Here is a 20,543-nt window from a genome sequence, read left to right on the forward strand (position 1 = left end):
TTGGGAGTATTCATATACCATACAGTTCACCTATTTAAAGTGTACAATTCAATAGTTTTTAGTATAGTCACAGATTTGGGCAACCATTACCATCATCAATTTCAGAACATTTTTATAACCCCAAAGAGAAACTCTGTAACCTTTTAGCAGTCATCCCTATTTCCCCCCCAGCCCCTACACTTAGGCAGCCACCATTCTACTTTTTGTCTCCATAAATTTGACTGTTCTGTGCATTTCAAATAAACGGTATCATATAATATCTGCTCTTTTGTAACTGGCTTCTTTCATTTAGCATGTTTTCAAGGTTCATATAAGGTTCATTCTTTTTAAAATTTCCATTATAACCATTAAAAAAATTTCTTATGGTAGCATACATACAACAAAAATTTCCAATTTTAGCCACTTTCAAGAACACAAGTCAGTGGGATGAATTACGTTCACAATGTTGTGCTGCCAGCACCACCATCCATTAACTTCACTCTTTTATTGCCTGTTTTTCAAGACATACAGTAATGCTATGGTAATATAGTATGATACTATCTGAAATATGCATAAATAAATGGAACAGAATAGAAATAACCCACACATATTTTATCAGGTCATTGTTGACAAGGGTGCAATGTAACTCAATGGCGAAAAAGGACAGTCTTTTCAGTAACTGGTGCTAGAGTAACTGGATATCCAAAAGGACTTTTAGAAATGAATCGCTACCCTTACCCTCACACTAAAGCCAAAATTAATTTGTGAGATGGATCATAGTCCTTAAAGTAAAAGCTAAAACTAGAAAGCTTTTAGAGGATAAATCTTTACAATCTTGGAGGAGGCATTTTTTTAGGCAGTACACAAGAATCAAACAATAAGAAAATAAGTTGTACTTTATTAAAATAAAATTTGTGTTCTTCAAAAGATTCTATTAATAAAATGAAAACAGCCAGCATTTTGAAAATATTTGCAATACATATATCTGATAAGGGACAGAACATATACATAATTCTTAAAATTCAATGAAAAAATGTTGAGATGTCAATTCTACCCAATTAACTTACAGATTCAATGCAATCCCAATCAAAATTCCAACAGTCTACTTTGTGGAAATAAAATTGACAATTGTCAAATTTATGTGAAAGGGTTAAGGGGCCCCAAATAGCCAAAAATATCATCTAAAAGAAGAATGAAGTTGTAAGTCTCACACTTCCTTACTTTAAGGCATATTACAAAGCTACAGTGGTCAAAACAGCATGGGACTAGCATAAAGATAGACATACTGATCAGTGGAATTGAATTTAGAGTTCATAATTTTGTGCTTCAAAGGACTTTGTCAAGAAAGTGAAAAGGCAACCTAATCAACTGGAGGAAAAATTCAGAAACCACATATCCAATAAGGGCTTAATATCCATAATATATAAAGAAATCCTATAACTCAACATTAAAAAGACAAACAACCCAATTAAAAAAATGGGTAGAGAGGCGGGGCAAGATGGCAGACTGGTGAGCTGTATGTTTTAGTTACTCCTCCAGGAAAGTAGGTAGAAAGCCAGGAACTGCGTGGACTGGACACCACAGAGCAATCTGACTTTGGGCATACTTCATATAACACTCATGAAAACGTGGAACTGCTGAGATCTGTGAAATCTGTAAGTTTTTGCGGCCAGGGGACCCGCGCCCCTCCCTGCCAGGCTCAGTCCCGTGGGAGGAGGGGCTGTCAGCTCCGGGAAGGAGAAGGGAGAACTGCAGTGGCAGCTCTTATCGGAAACTCATTCTACTGATCCAAACTCCAACCATAGGTAGATTGAGACCAGATACCAGAGAATCTGAGAGCAGCCAGCCCAGCAGAGAGGACACAGACATAGAGAAAAAAAACAACACGAAAAACTCCAAAATAAAAGCGGAGGATTTTTGGAGTTCTGGTGAACATACAAAGGGGAAGGGCAGAGCTCAGGCCCGAGCTCAGGCCCTGAGGCGCATATGCAAATCCCGAAGAAAAGCTGATCTCTCTGCCCTGTGGACCTTTCCTTAATGGCCCTGGTTGCTTTGTCTCTTAGCATTTCAATAACCCAATAGATCTCTGAGGAGGGCCCGTTTCTTTCTTTTTTTTTTTTTTTTTTAAATCCTTTTTTCTTTTTCTAAAACAATTACTCTAAGAAGCCCAATACAGAAAGCTTCAAAGACTTGCAATTTGGGCAGGTCAAGTCAAGAGCAGAACTAAGAGAGCTCTGAGACAAAAGGCAATAATCCAGTGGCTGAGAAAATTCACTAAACACCACAACTTCCCAAGAAAAGGGGGGTGTCCGCTCACAGCCATCATCCTGGTGGACAGGAAACAACTCCTGCCCATCGCCAGCCCCATAACCCAGAGCTGCCCCAGACAACCCAGTGTGACGGAAGTGCTTCAAATAACAGGCACACACCACAAAACTGGGCGTGGACATTAGCCTTCCCTGCAACCTCAGCTGATTGTCCCAGAGTTGGGAAGGTAGAGCAGTGTGAATTAACAAAGCCCCATTCAGCCATCATTTCAGCAGACTGGGAGCCTCCCTACACAGCCCAGCAGCCCAGAACTGCCCTGGGGGGACGGCACTCACCTGTGACATAGCACAGTCATCCCTCAACAGAGGACCCGGGGTGCACGGCCTAGAAGAGGGGCCCACTTGCAAGTCTCAGGAGCCATACGCCAATACCAAGGACTTGTGGGTCAGTGGCAGAGACAAACTGTGGCAGGACTGAACTGAAGGATTAGACTATTGCAGCAGCTTTAAAACTCTAGGATCACCAGGGAGATTTGATTGTTAGAGCCACCCCCCCCCCTCCCTGACTGCCCAGAAACACACCCCATATACAGGGCAGGCAACACCAACTACACACGCAAGCTTGGTACACCAATTGGACCCCACAAGACTCACTCCCCCACTCACCAAAAAGGCTAAACAGGGGAGAACTGGCTTGTGGAGAACAGGTGGCTCATGGACGCCACCTGCTGGTTAGTTAGAGAAAGTGTACTCCACGAAGCTATAGATCTGATAAATCAGAGATAAGGACTTCAATTCGTCTAGAAATCCTAAAAGAACCCTATCAAGTTCAGCAAATGCCACGAGGCCAAAAACAACAGAAAATTATAAAGCATATGAAAAAACCAGACGATATGGATAACCCAAGCCCAAGCACCCAAATCAAAAGATCAGAAGAGACACAGCACCTAGAGAAGCTACTCAAAGAACTAAAGATGAACAATGAGACCCTAGTACGGGATACAAAGGAAATCAAGAAGACCCTAGAAGAGCATAAAGAAGACATTGCAAGACTAAATAAAAAAATGGATGATCTTATGGAAATTAAAGAAACTGTTGACCAAATTAAAAAGATTCTGGACACTCATAGTACAAGACTAGAGGAAGTTGAACAACGAATCAGTGACCTGGAAGATGACAGAATGGAAAATGAAAGCATAAAGAAAGAATGGGGAAAAAAATTGAAAATATCGAAACGGACCTCAGGGATATGATAGATAATATGAAACGTCCGAATATAAGACTCACTGGTGTCCCAGAAGGGGAAGAAAAGGGTAAAGGTCTAGGAAGAGTATTCAAAGAAATTGTTGGGGAAAACTTCCCAAATCTTCTAAACAACATAAATACACAAATCATAAATGCTCAGCGAACCCCTAATAGAATAAATCCAAATAAACCCACTCCGAGACATATACTGATCACACTGTCAAACACAGAAGAGAAGGAGCAAGTTCTGAAAGCAGCAAGAGAAAAGCAATTCACCACATACAAAGGAAACAGCATAAGACTAAGTAGTGACTACTCAGCAGCCACCATGGAGGCAAGAAGGCAGTGGCACGATATATTTAAAATTCTGAGTGAGAAAAATTTCCAGCCAAGAATACTTTATCCAGCAAAGCTCTCCTTCAAATTTGAGGGAGAGCTTCAATTTTTCACAGACAAACAAATGCTGAGAGAATTTGCTAACAAGAGACCTGCCCTACTGGAGATACAAAAGGGAGCCCTACAGACAGAGAAACAAAGACAGGACAGAGAGACTTGGAGAAAGGTTCAGTACTAAAGAGATTCGGTATGGGTACAATAAAGGATATTAATAGACAGAGGGGAAAAATATGACAAACATAAACCAAAGGATAAGATGGCCGATTCAAGAAATGCCTTCACGGTTATAACGTTGAATGTAAATGGATTAAACTCCCCAATTAAAAGATATAGATTCGCAGAATGGATCAAAAAAAATGAACCATCAATATGTTGCATACAAGAGACTCATCTTAGACACAGGGACACAAAGAAACTGAAAGTGAAAGGATGGAAAAAAATATTTCATGCAAGCTACAGCCAAAAGAAAGCAGGTGTAGCAATATTAATCTCAGATAAAATAGACTTTAAATGCAGGGATGTTTTGAGAGACAAAGAAGGCCACTACATACTAATAAAAGGAGCAATTCAGCAAGAAGAAATAACAATCATAAATGTCTATGCACCCAATCAAGGTGCCACAAAATACATGAGAGAAACACTGGCAAAATTAAAGGAAGCAATTGATGTTTCCACAATAATTGTGGGAGACTTCAACACATCACTCTCTCCTATAGATAGATCAACCAGACAGAAGACCAATAAGGAAATTGAAAACCTAAACAATCTGATAAATGAATTAGATTTAACAGACATATACAGGACATTACATCCCAAATCACCAGGATACACATACTTTTCTAGTGCTCACGGAACTTTCTCCAGAATAGATCATATGCTGGGACATAAAACAAGCCTCAATAAATTTAAAAAGATTGAAATTATTCAAAGCACATTCTCTGACCACAATGGAATACAATTAGAAGTCAATAACCATCAGAGACTTAGAAAATTCACAAATACCTGGAGGTTAAACAACACACTGCTAAACAATCAGTGGGTTAAAGAAGAAATAGCAAGAGAAATTGCTAAATATATAGAGACGAATGAAAATGAGAATACAACATACCAAAACCTATGGGATGCAGCAAAAGCAGTGTTAAGGGGGAAATTTATAGCACTAAACGCATATATTAAAAAGGAAGAAAGAGCCAAAATCAAAGAACTAATGGATCAACTGAAGAAGCTAGAAAATGAACAGCAAACCAATCCTAAACCAAGTACAAGAAAAGAAATAACAAGGATTAAAGCAGAAATAAATGACATAAAGAATAAAAAAACAATAGAGAGGATAAATATCACCAAAAGTTGATTCTTTGAGAAGATCAACAAGATTGACAAGCCCCTAGCTAGACTGACAAAATCAAAAAGAGAGAAGACCCATATAAACAAAATAATGAATGAAAAAGGTGACATAACTGCAGATCCTGAAGAAATTGAAAAAATTATAAGAGCACACTATGAACAACTGTATGGCAACAAACTGGATAATGTAGAGGAAATGGACAATTTCCTGGAAACATATGAACAACCTAGACTGACCAGAGAAGAAATAGAAGACCTCAACCAACCCATCACAAGCAAAGAGATCCAATCAGTCATCAAAAATCTTCCCACAAATAAATGCCCAGGGCCAGATGGCTTCACAGGGGAATTCTACCAAACTTTCCAGAAAGAACTGACACCAATCTTACTCAAACTCTTTCAAAACATTGAAGAAAACGGAACACTACCTAACTCATTTTATGAAGCTAACATCAATCTAATACCAAAACCAGGCAAAGATGCTACAAAAAAGGAAAACTACCGGCCAATCTCCCTAATGAATATAGATGCAAAAATCCCAACAAAATACTTGCAAATCGAATCCAAAGACACATTAAAAAAATCATACACCATGACCAAGTGGGGTTTATTCCAGGCATGCAAGGATGGTTCAACATAAGAAATCAATCAATGTATTACAACACATTAACAAGTCAAAAGGGAAAAATCAATTGATCATCTCAATAGATGCTGAAAAAGCATTTGACAAAATCCAACATCCCTTTTTGATAAAAACACTTCAAAAGGTAGGAATTGAAGGAAACTTCCTCAACATGATAAAGAGCATATATGAAAAACCCACAGCCAGCATAGTACTCAATGGTGAGAGACTGAAAGCCTTCCCTCTAAGATCAGGAACAAGACAAGGATGCCCGCTGTCACCACTGTTATTCAACATTGTGCTGGAAGTGCTAGCCAGGGCAATCCGGCAAGACAAAGAAATAAAAGGCATCCAAATTGGAAAAGAAGAAGTAAAACTGTCATTGTTTGCAGATGATATGATCTTATATCTAGAAAACCCTGAGAAATCGACGATACAGCTACTAGAGCTAATAAACAAATTTAGCAAAGTAGTGGGATACAAGATTAATGCACATAAGTCAGTAATGTTTCTATATGCTAGAAATGAACTGAAGAGACACTCAAGAAAAAGATACCATTTTCAATAGCAACTAAAAAAATCAAGTACCTAGGAATAAACTTAACCAAAGATGTAAAAGACCTATACAAAGAAAACTACAGAACTCTACTAAAAGAAATAGAAGGGGACCTTAAAAGATGGACAAATATTCCATGTTCATGGATAGGAAGGCTAAATGTCATTAAGATGTCAATTCTACCCAAACTCATCTACAGATTCAATGCAATCCCAATCAAAAGTCCAACAACCTACTTTGCAGACTTGGAAAAGCTAGTTATCAAATTTATTTGGAAAGGGAAGATGCCTCGAATTGCTAAAGACACTCTAAAATAGAAAAATGAAGTGGGAGGACTTACACTCCCTGACTTTGAAGCTTATTATAAAGCCACAGTTGTCAAAACAGCATGGTACTGGCACAAAGACAGACATATAGATCAATGGAATCAAATTGAGAATTCAGAGACAGACCCTCAGATCTATAGCCGACTGATCTTTGATAAGGCCCCCAAAGTCACTGAACTGAGTCATAATGGTCTTTTCAACAAATGGGGCTGGGAGAGTTGGATATCCATATCCAAAAGAATGAAAGAGGACCCCTACCTCACCCCCTACACAAAAATTAACTCAAAATGGACCAAAGATCTCAATATAAAAGAAAGTACCATAAAACTCCTAGAAGATAATGTAGGAAAACATCTTCAAGACCTTGTATTAGGAGGCCACTTCCTAGACTTTACACCCAAAGCACAAGCAACAAAAGAGAAAATAGATAAATGGGAACTCCTCAAGCTTAGAAGTTTCTGCACCTCAAAGGAATTTCTCAAAAAGGTAAAGAGGCAGCCAACTCAATGGGAAATAATTTTTGGAAACCATGTATCTGACTGATATCTTGCATATATAAAGAAATCCTACAACTCAATGACAATAGTACAGACGGCCCAATTATAAAATGGGCAAAAGATATGAAAAGACAGTTCTCTGAAGAGGAAATACAAATGGCCAAGAAACACATGAAAAAATGTTCAGCTTCACTAGCTATTAGAGAGATGCAAATTAAGACCACAATGAGATACCATCTAACACTGGTTAGAATGGCTGCCATTAAACAAACAGGAAACTACAAATGCTGGAGGGGATGTGGAGAAATTGGAACTCTTATTCTTTGTTGGTGGGACTGTATAATGGTTCAGCAACTCTGGAAGTCAGTCTGGCAGTTCCTTAGAAAACTAAATATAGAGTTACCATTCGATCCAGCGATTGCACTTCTCGGTATATACCCGGAAGATCGGAAAGCAGTGACACGAACAGATATCTGCACGCCAATGTTCATAGCAGCATTATTCACAATTGCCAAGAGATGGAAACAACCCAAATGTCCTTCAACAGATGAGTGGATAAATAAAATGTGGTATATACACACGATGGAATACTACGCGGCAGTAAGAAGGAACGATCTCGTGAAACATATGACAACATGGATGAACCTTGAAGACATAATGCTGAGCGAAATAAGCCAGGCACAAAAAGAGAAATATTATATGCTACCACTAATGTGAACTTTGAAAAATGTAAAACAAATGGTTTATAATGTAGAATGTAGGGGAACTAGCAATAGAGAGCAATTAAGGAAGGGGGAACAATAATCCAAGAAGAACAGATAAGCTATTTAACGTTCTGGGGATGCCCAGGAATGACTATGGTCTGTTCATTTCTGATGGATATAGTAGGAACAAGTTCACAGAAATGTTGCTATATTAGGTAACTTTCTTGGGGTAAAGTAGGAACATGTTGGAAGTTAAGCAGTTATCTTAGGTTAGTTGTCTTTTTCTTACCCCCTTGTTATGGTCTCTTTGAAATGTTCTTTTATTGTATGTTTGTTTTCTTTTTAACTTTTTTTTTCATACAGTTGATTTAAAAAAGAAGGGAAAGTTAAAAAAAAAAAAAAAGAAAAACAAGGAAAAAAAAAAAGATGTAGTGCCTCCTTGAGGAGCCTGCGGAGAATGCAGGGGTATTCGCCTACCCCACCTCCATGGTTGCTAACATGACCACAGACATAGGGGACTGGTGGTTTGATGGGTTGAGCCCTCTACCACAGGTTTTACCCTTGGGAAGACGGTTGCTGCAAAGGAGAGGCTAGGCCTCCCTATGGTTGTGCCTAAGAGCCTTCTCCCGAATGCCTCTTTGTTGCTCAGATGTGGCCCTCTCTCTCTGGCTAAGCCAACTTGAAAGGTGAAATCACTGCCCTTCCCCCTACGTGGGATCAGACACCCAGGGGAGTGAATCTCCCTGGCAACGTGGAATATGACTCCCGGGGAGGAATGTAGACCTGGCATCGTGGGACGGAGAACATCTTCTTGACCAAAAGGGGGATGTGAAAGGAAATGAAATAAGCTTCAGTGGCAGAGAGATTCCAAAATGAGCCGAGAGGTCACTCTGGTGGGCACTCTTATGCACACTTTAGACAACCCTTTTTAGGTTCTAAAGAATTGGGGTAGCTGGTGGTGGATACCTGAAACTATCAAACTACAACCCAGAACCCATGAATCTCGAAGACAGTTGTATAAAAATGTAGCTTATGAGGGGTGACAATGGGATTGGGAAAGCCATAAGGACCACACTCCACTTTGTCTAGTTTATGGATGGATGAGTAGAAAAATAGGGGAAGGAAACAAACAAAGGTACCCAATGTTCTTTTTTACTTCAATTGCTCTTTTTCACTCTAATTATTATTCTTGTTATTTTTGAGTGTGTGCTAATGAAGGTGTCAGGGATTGATTTAGGTGATGAATGTACAACTATGTAATGGTACTGTAAACAATCGAAAGTATGATTTGTTTTGTATGACTGCGTGGTATGTGAATATATCTCAATAAAATGAAGATTAAAAAAAAATGGGTAAAAGACTAGAATAGACATTTTTTCTAAAGACGAAATATAAAGCCTAAAAAGCACATGAAAAGATGCTCAACATCACTAGCTATTAGGGAAATGCTAATCAAAACCACAATGAGATACCATTTTGCACCTAGAATGGCTACTATTTAAAAACCAGAAAACTACAAGCAAGTGTTGGAGAAGATGCAGGCAAATAAGAACACCTATTCACTGCTTCTGGTTTGGCGGTTCCTCAGAAAATTAAGTGTAGAGCTGCCATATGATCCAGCAATCCCACTACTCAGTATATACCCAGTAAAACTGAAAGCAGGGACACGAAGACATTTTGTACAATGATGTTTATAGCGGCATTATTTACAATTGCCAAAAGATGGAAACAACCCAAGTGTCCAATGAATGGATAAGTAAAATGTGGTATATACATATGATGGAATATTATTCAGCTATAAGAAGGAATGAATTGCTGATGAATGCAACAACATGCATGAACCCTGAGGACATAATGTTGAGTGAAATAAGTCAGACACAAAAGAACAAATATTGTACGACCTCACTAATATGACCTAAGTATAATGAACAAACTCATAGAGTTAACATCTAGAATACAGGTTACCAGGAGATAGGATGATGGTAGAGAATGGGGAGCTGCTACTTTATTTGTGCAGAATTTTTAATAACATTGATTTTAAATGATTGGAAATCAATAGAGGTGATGGTAGCACATTATCGTGAGTGTAATTAACAAAGCTGAATTGTCTATGTGATTGTAGTTGAAAAGGGAAGTTTGCGGTTGTGTATGTCACTAGAAGGAAAGCTAGAGGATGAAGCATGGGACTGTATAATACAGTGAACTCTGTTGTCAATGATGAATGTGGTTAATAGTCTTAACACGAACTAGAACAAATGTACATCACTATTACGAGGTGTTAATAGAGTGGTATATGGAAAAAAATACACCTAAAGCAAAAAATCGTCTTTAGTTAGTAATATTTTAATATTCTTGCATCAACTGGATCAAAAGTACCAGACCAATGCTGATATCAACAAGAGGGATATGGGGGATGCTGTACCTTTTATTCTTAGAAAAATGTTACATGTCACAGAAACAGCTGAATTTATTTGTCAGTTACACTGTTTTACTCTGATGCTTCTCTGAAAGTGCATGTGGTCAGCTGCAGGTCAAAGCTTCATCTTTAGCATAAAAACCCCAACTTTACACAAGAAACAAGGCAAGTATATAAATTATGTTCTACTTGTCAAATAACAAGAATGTAACGTCTCAAATGACTGGGCTCTTTTGGACATCTTCAACTTTACATAGCTACATATTTCTATGGAATTTAAATATGTCCTTGTTGTTTTAAGTTGGTTTTTCAGAACCTTATTTCTGTAATAATGAAACTAAGCCTAAGAGTCACCCACTGAAAATCTCCTTGTTGCTAAAGAGTGACCTCTCTCTGAGCTAATCTGCAAATAAATTTACTACCCGTCCCCCTACATGGGGCACAACTCCCAGGGATGAGCCTCCCTGGTGCTGAGGGATTAATACCAAGTGTTAATCAGTGATACATGTGGAGAAAGACTGGATCAAAAGGGGGAAAAATTAAATAAAATAGAATTTCTATGGCTAAGATTTCAAATACAGTCAGGAGGTCATTTAGGAGGTTATTCTTATGCAGGTCTCAGCCAGATTTCACAGACTGCCATAGTATGCAAAGCCTCAAATAAAAGAGCTCCTGAGGCCCTAGGGACGTCCAGACAACACAGGCAAGCCACATGGTGATATGAAATTAACACCCCCTTGACGGGCTGTATCTGGAAATCTATGAAAAGCTATATTCACTTATAAATCCCCTCACCATGACTCTTCTACTTCTTCTACTTGAATCTGTAATTTTCAATGTACTTGTTAAGTTCCTTTCTCAGAGACTTCAAGTCTCTGGATTGTGACTAAGCCGGTTGAGCCCTGAAACCCAGCAGGTAGGCAGTCAACTCCCACTCTCTGCAGTTCTTCTGGCCTGCCCTAGACAACTAATAGAAAGATAAGGATGGATCAGCCCCATCCCGAAAGCAAGGAGTATATTCAATGGCAAGCAAAATAACTCCATTCCTCTGCCCCACAATATGTATGACCCTCCTCAGCTTGAAGCATCCAGAGTGGTCATCATTCCAAATTCATCAAGATTGAGGAATTAACAAAAATAACTGGTGACTACAGTGGATTTATTGTTATTGTAGTTATTATCTTGTATTATTTGAGTAATTTGTAACATTACTATAAAGGGAGGGAAGGAGGGAGCCATCATTCGTGGTAACAAATATTCCACACCAATGTAACTTGAGGTTGGTGGAGTGGTGTATGGGAATCCTGTATTTTATGCATGATTGTTCTGTAAACCCACAACTTCTCTAATAAAGGAGAAGAAAAACCTACTTTATATACAGGCTAAGAAATGTACGTATACCTAGAGTAAAGAAAGATATCTTGGACAAGAGAAGAGAGGAAGGCTAGGCTGGTGGCTGTGGTGGACAGTCAGGAATCAAAGGAAAAGAGTGTTATTGTGCTTTTAATGACTGCCTCTAAAGAGATTTAGGCATAGGAAATGAAACAAAAAAACTGGAGTGGTCTCTCTAAAATACATGTATTTACAGAATAAAGAGCCAAAAACAAGGAAGAGTGGGTATCTGTTACTTTGATATAGTAAGGCATTTGACAGTTTCCATTTCACACATCTAAATAAAAAGTCAATGCCTTAATATATCAGCATATTATTTAATTGTATGTACATTTCATTATATTAGGTATAATAATAACATAAGGAATGACCTTAGCCCCAAATTAATTTAAAAGAATTAATAACATCAGTAATTACATTTAGTATAATATGGGCTACATTCAACCACATCCAGCATAGATCTAAAATAATTTTAAATATTTTTCCATTTCAGATCATGACCATAAAATTCCACGAGAAAAAGGAAAAGAAAGGCAAGAGCACTCAACTTCGGCTCCTTGCATAGGTGGAATATCTGCAGAGAAAAGTGAGTGATCCATAAGAGTCTGCTGAGAATCTGTGTGGGGAAGGGAAAGGGGGAACAGGTAGGGGCACATAATCCTCCTGGAAATGCCAAAGACCCATGTGAAGACCAGAAGTTTTACAGAACCCCAAAGATTACTGTACATGTGGGAGAATAACAATAGGAAATGTGTGGGGATCAAGAAGAGAAGCTCCCTGCTTGCAAAGCTGCCACAGTCCAACCTGAGGCAACCATCACAACTTTGGGGAAAGTGAGAGGGCAGAAAGAATGATCACCTTGAAAACTCAAGCTGATGTAGTTTGTAAGCTCCCTGACAGACCAAGCCACAACTACTTCATGTTTATCTTCAATGGAATAGTACAACATTACAAAAACTTTACCTTTGGATTCTTGCCCTCTTTGGCCAATAATGCCCGAAGTCTTTCTTGGGAAGGGGGTGCAATGAAGATAATATATGGTTTCAAGTCTGAATTCCGTAGGGTCTTCAATGACTATAAAGAAAAGATATCTGGATTTCTAAAAACAATTTCCATCATTTATTTCCCAATTATGTACTTGGAATATAATGCCATTTTCAAATCATTGCTTATGAGTGCTTCCAAACAGTTTCAAATAACAATTCACAGTATTTTAAAGTCATATTTTTAAATGTAAGAATATAGCATGTAGCAATAAATAAACAAATAATTATATAATGAAAAATAAGTGCATGACATCGAAGGATGGCAACTATGTAATGCTAAACTATCCTAATAATAAGATTGCATACTGATAATAACAATTTTAACCATATTAAAAATCCATTTTGGAGCAATTAGAAATGAAGCAGTCACTTTACTATGTATCAGGCAATAGAAACAAGCAGAATTGGAAAGAAAACCTTTGTACATCTATGCAAAAAAAAATTTGGAAAAGCACATCTAAGAAAAGGCAGAGTCTCTTTGAATTAGGAGATTTTGGTTTTCATCTTGCCTTGGCCATTGCATGACTGGGTGTCCTTAAACTGAAGCGCTCTATAAAACTGGGCATGGATGATAGGGACATGCACTTTTCTATCTAAAAATATTATGATAATTAAAATAATCTGTTTTAACTATTTATAAAGAATTCTGAAGGAATTCAGTAAAAACATTGACACTTCTCAAGTCAAATGTTTATAAATGAAATAGTAGAGCCACAGCTCTTCTGTCCATTAAAACAAAACAAACCAACCCAAAGTTTAGTATTTCAGGATGGCCATTTTAGAGTCAATTCTCTTTTATGTACATCTTTTTCATAACCATTGATATGCTGCCTGAGTTGACATAAGCAGGAGATTCTACCACATTAAAAGAGGCATTTGTTAGTAATTTTAACTTTTTGCTTAGTGTGCCATATAACAGAAACAGAGTGAGACTTCATTATTTAAACACAATTAAGCATTTATTATACTTGATAATACTTGAACAATGCCATTTAAAACCTTATAAAATGACCTCTAAATTTTCTAATTTTTCCCAGCTCAGAAAAGAGATATTTTTATAACCTCTAAAATACTCAAAATACTAGTAGCATGATAATTACTGTATTTTAAGTATTAGAAAACATATACATGTCCATATATTTAGATATGTATATTTTTCTTCCTTGAGGAAATTGAGAGAGATTCAGCAACCAGTATGATGTCACATAGCAAGTGGGAAAAACAAAAATTTTAGAATTTAATTAGGTCCTTTGGTTCTTAGACCAAAAGAGTTTCCGCTAGATTACTCTGTAAAACATGTAGTCAACTTCAACACTTGACACCAAAATTCTAGCTTTACCTGTGTTCGAAGACTTAAAAGACATATTTTGCCAGAGTTGACCACCTGCCGTACAGAATCTATGCTGGTTCCATATAAATTTTTCTCAAATTCACCATGCTCAATGAACTTTCCAGATGCTACATCTGCCTCGAATGCTTGCCGTGAAACAAAATGGTAGTCTCTACCAGCTACTTCATGGTCTCTCCTACTCCGAGTTGTATCTACGCAAACAAAACCAGGTAAAAATAATGGGCACGGATCAGAATGAGGATGGGGGATTGTTCTGAATCATAAAGAAATTTTTACTTTGTAATACAGACTATGAAAAAATGAATTGAGGACAATTTTAAGAGCTCATGCTTAACACTGATTGTTTTATTTCTGGATTGAGAATTGAACAAAAATTTATTTTCAGTATCTTGATACTACATTTAAATACCTTAATACATTTCATGTTTACATTTCGAATTACTTCCTTTTGTATTTAAAACACTACCCTTCATCTTTTCCTAAGGTTTATTTCCATAAGATAAGGTACTAAACAGTCTTAAAACAATTTGTTTTCAGAAATTAGGTCTAAATTTCTATCTTCAGCATCAGTATAAAGAATCAGGAAGCGGATCACATACTGAGCAGGGAATTATAAGAAGCCCAAATTGAAATTCTTTTAGGAAATAATTAGTACCATATTCTAAAGAAAAATTCAAATTTCTCAATAATGATCAACTGTCTTTAGGAACCAACTGCCAGAGGTTTGTTTAAACTTGAAGTTCCTCCTTCACTGACAATACTATTTGGATAAAATATATGAAACATTTTCCTACATCTTTAGGTTCTCAGGTGTTACGATTTAAAGGATAATGGAAATGCATCCAAACTTACGAGGAACTGCAGATGCAAAGCGGTCTTTTTCTTTGTTCATGAGCCTCTGACGCAACTCATTCTGGCCACAGTTCTGTGGACCAATCAAGATGATGGGTCTTTTCCTATTTGCTGGTTGATGATAAAGTGACATTTCCTCATAAGTTAAGATCTCCTCATTGTCATAATCTTTGGAAAAGAGAAATTTAAGCTCTTTAGGCAGAATTATTGCCAGGTAACAAAGACATGTTCATAGACCTTGTTCCCCAAATTGGAACAAAGCACAATTTATTATCATTAAAAATGCTTAATTTTTGGAATTATCTTATTAATAACTGGATAATATTATATCATGAGGATTTTCCTTGCGAGGCATTATCCTTGCCAGGAAACTATGAAAATGAGTAAGTCCTACATTAATCCTTCTAGGAATTGTTACTGCTTCTTGTTTCATACTCTTTAAATGTCTAACAGAATATAAATATAGTGATCCTTATGTAAAATAGCTAGTTTGCAGCCAATACTCTGAGAGGGTGGGGCACCAGGGGATAAGCAAATAAGAATACCTGTCATTTTTGTGAAATGAGGAGTCTAGTACTTTACTTAGATGGTTGTTTCAAGGATCAGGCATAATGAATATGTTGAGCAGAATACCTGGCATACAAAAACATTTATACATAGTGGCTATTACTAGTGTTATTAGAGAAAGCTGGAATACATTCCTATAATTGTGCATCTTTAAAACAGGTCTTATCTGTGCTATCCACAATTTCTGCAGTATATTTACCTTATTCTGGTTATTCTACTAACCCCAGAGTCATGATTCAAGATGAGGTATAAATTATGAACAGTGAGGTTACATTCCTATAGCCCACAATCCAGATGAAATCAGAGCTGTCACATGATGAAAGCAAAAGCAGATAACTAGCAGCCTGCATGCCCTCATGCATACTGTTTCACCTGATTAGAAAAGAGCATCAGATGTGCTGTCAGACTCACTCTCTCAGCTATAAATTCCATGAAGTTAGGAGACCACCTTAGTTTTGCCAGTTCTTTAGCAGAGCCTGGCATAAAGTAGGAGCTCAAAACATATTTGTTTAAATTCCAGCTCAGCCATATATTGGCTGTAAAAACCGAAGCAGGTCACTTTAATATGTGAACTTGAATTTATTCATCTGTAACCTCAAGGAATTTACTGTAAGAACTAAATGGTAAATGTATATAATGCATATAAATATTGTCCCCAGAATAAAGCAGTTATTGTAAATCATTAATAAAAATATTAATTATGATGACATTATGAGCAGCAAATATAATTTCTTCCTTTCCCAAAATGCTCTTCCCTCTAAAAAAATATGAGTTCCTTCTTCTAGCATGTACAATCAGACACTGGCAGCATTTTGACAGGTTTTATGTATCTGTAGACTTCAGATTTGCCAAATTTTCTATAGTAGCTCTTAAAGCTGGACATGTTAATTTTAGATTATTTCAAAAGATGAAGAAACAGAGATATTAATCACTTTCCCCAGTATACAGGGTAGGATTAAAATTACAAAAAAATCTTAATTATATAATCTGTCAATTAGCATTAATGGCTATTTCAGAAAAATTTTTCTTACAACTTTCAGGGTAAGTTTTGTGTGGGATATTTCAATAATCCATAACATTTTAACTTCATCAGTTTACTTTATGCTACCCCCAACCTATTTGAAGTTTTTGAGAAAATAAGCCCTACCCTGTATAAGAAGTTAAGGGCTGTTTTTGCTTCATTTGACTTGTTTCTAACATGAACCAAAGCAGGGGTAGCAAATTCAAATGCCCATCGAGACCAACCATGAAGTTAGTGAAAATCAGTAAATCAGGTTGGTTTACAAAAAACGAGTGGTGAAGAGGGTTGATCTGGACAGTAACAATCACCACTCAGGTCCAGCTGCCTGCTGTCACTTGGGAATCTGAGCCTGCTGTTGTCAGAACTTTCAATTTTAAGAGAGGCCATGATTTCTTTAATTTTTAATCTTAGCAGTTAATTAAAGTAACAGAACAAAAAACACTTCTGTGTGTCTGACTTCGCCAACAGGTGGGCTCTGTGGAATGGGTTGCCTCTGTGACAAAAGGTTGTTTCAGATGAAATATTCATTTTTTACTTTAAACAAATTTGTACTGTCAGAACTGGTTAGAAGCATGTATTACTTTCACAAATAAAGAGTTAAAGTAGGAAAAAATTTGAGGAACTACCAATATAACACTAAATATGTTAGAGTACTTTAATTTTTATACCAGTTTCCCAGAATTCAAAACACTGCATTACCCAGAGAATTCCAAAAAAAAATCATTTCTTCTAAATGACTTTCTCAAGTACAAATGATATATTAAGGGGCAAAATAGGACTAGAAGTAAATACTCCCTGAATATCAGTTTAATTTTTTTTAAATGTCAAATTTGGTCCCCCTCCAGATACAACTCCAACTGTATATAAGTGTAGGACTTACCATCATTTTTATTGGCATTATATAAAACCTTTTTCCTCTTCTTTTTATTCTTCTTTGCACACCATAGTTTTCCTGTTGAGCAACCATAAGCAAACTAAAACTGTGGTATTTGTTTTCTTGAACAAAGCTACTGACATATTTCAAATTAAAGAACTCAAATTATTTTTAACTTAAATAATTTATAAATAAACACAATTACTTTGTTCATAGAAGAACTATTTTTCAGGGAAGTATTTCTAATTTTCTATTAATCTCACACTATAGACAATCTTTAATACTTAAATCTTGTCATTTATTTACAGTCCTAAGATAATTAGTTTACAGTCCTAAGATATATCTTTCCTGACAGTTTTGATATGAAAATTTAAATGTGGTTCCAGATGGAGACCCAGGAACCTTCTTAAACCTTCTTATTAACATCAAATATAAGTGTCCAACCTGATTTTTCTGGCTCCTTATCTTCTTCTATGGTTTGTTTCATGGCTTCCCTTTGCTGCTGAAAGCTTTTCCCTTAATAGCAGAGAGAAAACAGTAAAACTTTTAAGATAAAAGGAAGGGGATAAAGTGTTTTGTTTTTGTTTTTAACTGAAGAGGAAAACATCAGAATCCTCTTAAAAAAAATTTATATTTATAGGCTCTTTCCCACCTGCAAATCCATCTGTCACCAATTGAGTGTGATGCCTATGTCCTTCAAATGTTTGAAGTATTAAGTTTCTACCCTGCTCTCAACCAATCCTAAGACATGTATTATTGGAATATACATTCACTATAAGAAAAGATAAATAACAAACCAGTTTTAGAAAACTTAGTTCAATTTTTTAAAAGTTGAACACTTACTATGTGTAAATTACTGTGCTAGGTTTATAATGGTTCTAATCACTTAAAATTATCTCAAATCAAACAAATCAATCCTAGGAGATCAAGTCCCAAAATAACATGCCATCAAGCATCATCATTTTTCAATTCCAGGAGACCATTCAACGTATTTCCTTACATTTATTATTCTCAGTCCCTCTTTTACTTTGGGTCTTTATTATTATGTACATATATGTATGTGTTAATGATTTTTATTCCCACCCTTACCAATGATATAAATAAATGGAAAACACGTTATACTTTTCCTCACAGGATTAACATTTAATATAGAAGGCTTTCAAGTTTCTGACCACTGTATTTTCAGACCTTTACTTTAAAATCAAATGAATTTTTCCTGAACAATAAAAGTGGTTTTACTTAGAAAATTCTGGCTTATATTAATGAGTTCTACTTTCATATCTAATTATTTCACTTGCAAGCCAGCGATTCTTAAAATTCAATAAGTAAATTCCATCCATGTTTGGATAACCTATGAAATGAAGCCAGTGCATTTCATAAGAGCACAAGCAAAAATATTAATACTGAGTTTGATACACATAAGAACCATTAAAGGAAACCAGGTTACCACCGCAGGAGCAGTATAGACTGCTTTCTTAATAAAACAAGTAGCTATGACTAGAGGGAAAATTTTAAGAGCATTAAAGTATTTGATTTTTTTTTTTTAACTGTTTGGTTATTTTTAATTTTAACTTTTTTTAAAAAAATTAAATTCAGTTTTATTGAAATATATTCACATACCATACAATCATGCATGGTGTACAATCAACTGTTCACAGTACCATATTTATGCATTCATCACCCCAATCTATTTTTGAACATTTCCCTTACCCCAGAAAGAATGAGAATAAGAATAAAAAATAAAAGTAAAAAAGAAAACCAAAGTCACCCCCCCATCCCACCCTATTTTTCATTTAGTTTTTGTCCCCATTTTTCTACTCATCCATTCATAGACTAGATAAAGGGAGTATGAGCCACAAGATTTTCACAATCACACTGTCACCCCTTGTAATCTACATTGTTATACAATCATTTTTAGGAGTCCAGACTACTGGGTTGGAGTTTGATAGTTTCATGTATTTACTTCTAGCTATTCCAATACATTAAAACCTAAGAGGTGTTATCTATATAATGCATAAGAATGTCCACCAGAGTGACCTCTCGACTCCATTTGAAATCTCTCAGCCACTGAAACTATTTCATTTCATTTCGCATCCCCCTTTTGGTCAAGTTCTTGATGATGTTCTCAATCCCACGATGCCAGTTCCACATTCAACCCCGGGAGTCATATCCTGCATTGCCAGGGATATTTATACCTCTAGAAGTCAGGTCCCATGTAGGGGGGAGGGCAATGATATCCCCTGCCAAGATGGCTTAGTTAGAAAGAGAGGGCCACATCTGAGCAACAAAGAGGTACTCGGGGAGATTCTTAGGCACAATTATACGCAAGTTTAGCCTCTCCTTTGCAGTAACAGCTTCATAAGGGCAAATCCCATGATAGAGGGCTCAGCACATCAAATCACCATCCTCAATGTTTGTGACAACATCAGCATCAGTCCAGGTGAGGAAGGCCAACATTTCCACATTTTGCCACAGCTCCTCAGGGGAGCCCTGTAAATATATTTTTATTCTCTGCTCAAATTACTTTGGGATGTGTCACTATTTCTAAAGTATTTGATTTTAACAGGCAAATAAAATCAAAAGCAAATTAATTTCAATCATTTAAATTTAAAAAATACTTTTAAACATTAGTGATATACTGCCATGGCACATTTTTTTTTTTTTGTATCAGGAACAAATGTAAGCTATTTCAAAATAGCAGCAGACATTAATGGAAGATGGACATGACAACTTCTTTAAAATCTCTCTAATGATATCAGAAAAAAACACTGTCTTTCTGAACTATAATGGATGAATAACCTTGCAAAGTCAAACTAAGTTGGGTCCAATATTAGTCCTATTCAAAAACTTAGAAATGGTATCGGTGAAATCTCCTTGGCTCATCTATATGACCTAATATTGAATTACCTCCAGAAACTCAATGCAATTAATCAATCAATATACACTAGTTCTAAATATTTATGGGCTAAGGCTGGCATGGTGAGAATATATGAAATTGATATTTGGCTAAAGCACTAGGTAGAACCATGATGGCTGCCCAAGACTCCAAGATTCTAGTGGAATGTCCTATAACTGTGAAGACCAGAGC

The 20,543-nt window shown here is 36.5% G+C and overlaps 1 protein-coding gene across 3 annotated transcripts in view; it reads right to left on the reverse strand.

Annotated features, from left to right (window-relative positions):
• The window catches only part of MPP5 (membrane palmitoylated protein 5), a 142,923-nt gene that overhangs the window by 15,816 nt on the left and 106,564 nt on the right, over positions 1-20,543 (reverse strand). For 2 of the 3 annotated variants that reach the window (XM_037832493.1, XM_037832492.1), the window contains exons 10-14: positions 17,900-17,971; positions 17,462-17,533; positions 14,994-15,161; positions 14,130-14,332; positions 12,708-12,818 (exon numbers count right to left, since the gene is read on the reverse strand). In XM_037832493.1, the coding sequence (XP_037688421.1) occupies positions 12,708-12,818; positions 14,130-14,332; positions 14,994-15,161; positions 17,462-17,533; positions 17,900-17,971 (626 nt within the window). The remainder of the gene's footprint in view (positions 1-12,707; positions 12,819-14,129; positions 14,333-14,993; positions 15,162-17,461; positions 17,534-17,899; positions 17,972-20,543) is intronic. The other variant, XM_037832494.1, reaches the window with a different exon arrangement.

This window comes from Choloepus didactylus, chromosome 4, assembly GCF_015220235.1.
Source record: "Choloepus didactylus isolate mChoDid1 chromosome 4, mChoDid1.pri, whole genome shotgun sequence".
NCBI classification, from domain to species: domain Eukaryota; kingdom Metazoa; phylum Chordata; class Mammalia; order Pilosa; family Megalonychidae; genus Choloepus; species Choloepus didactylus.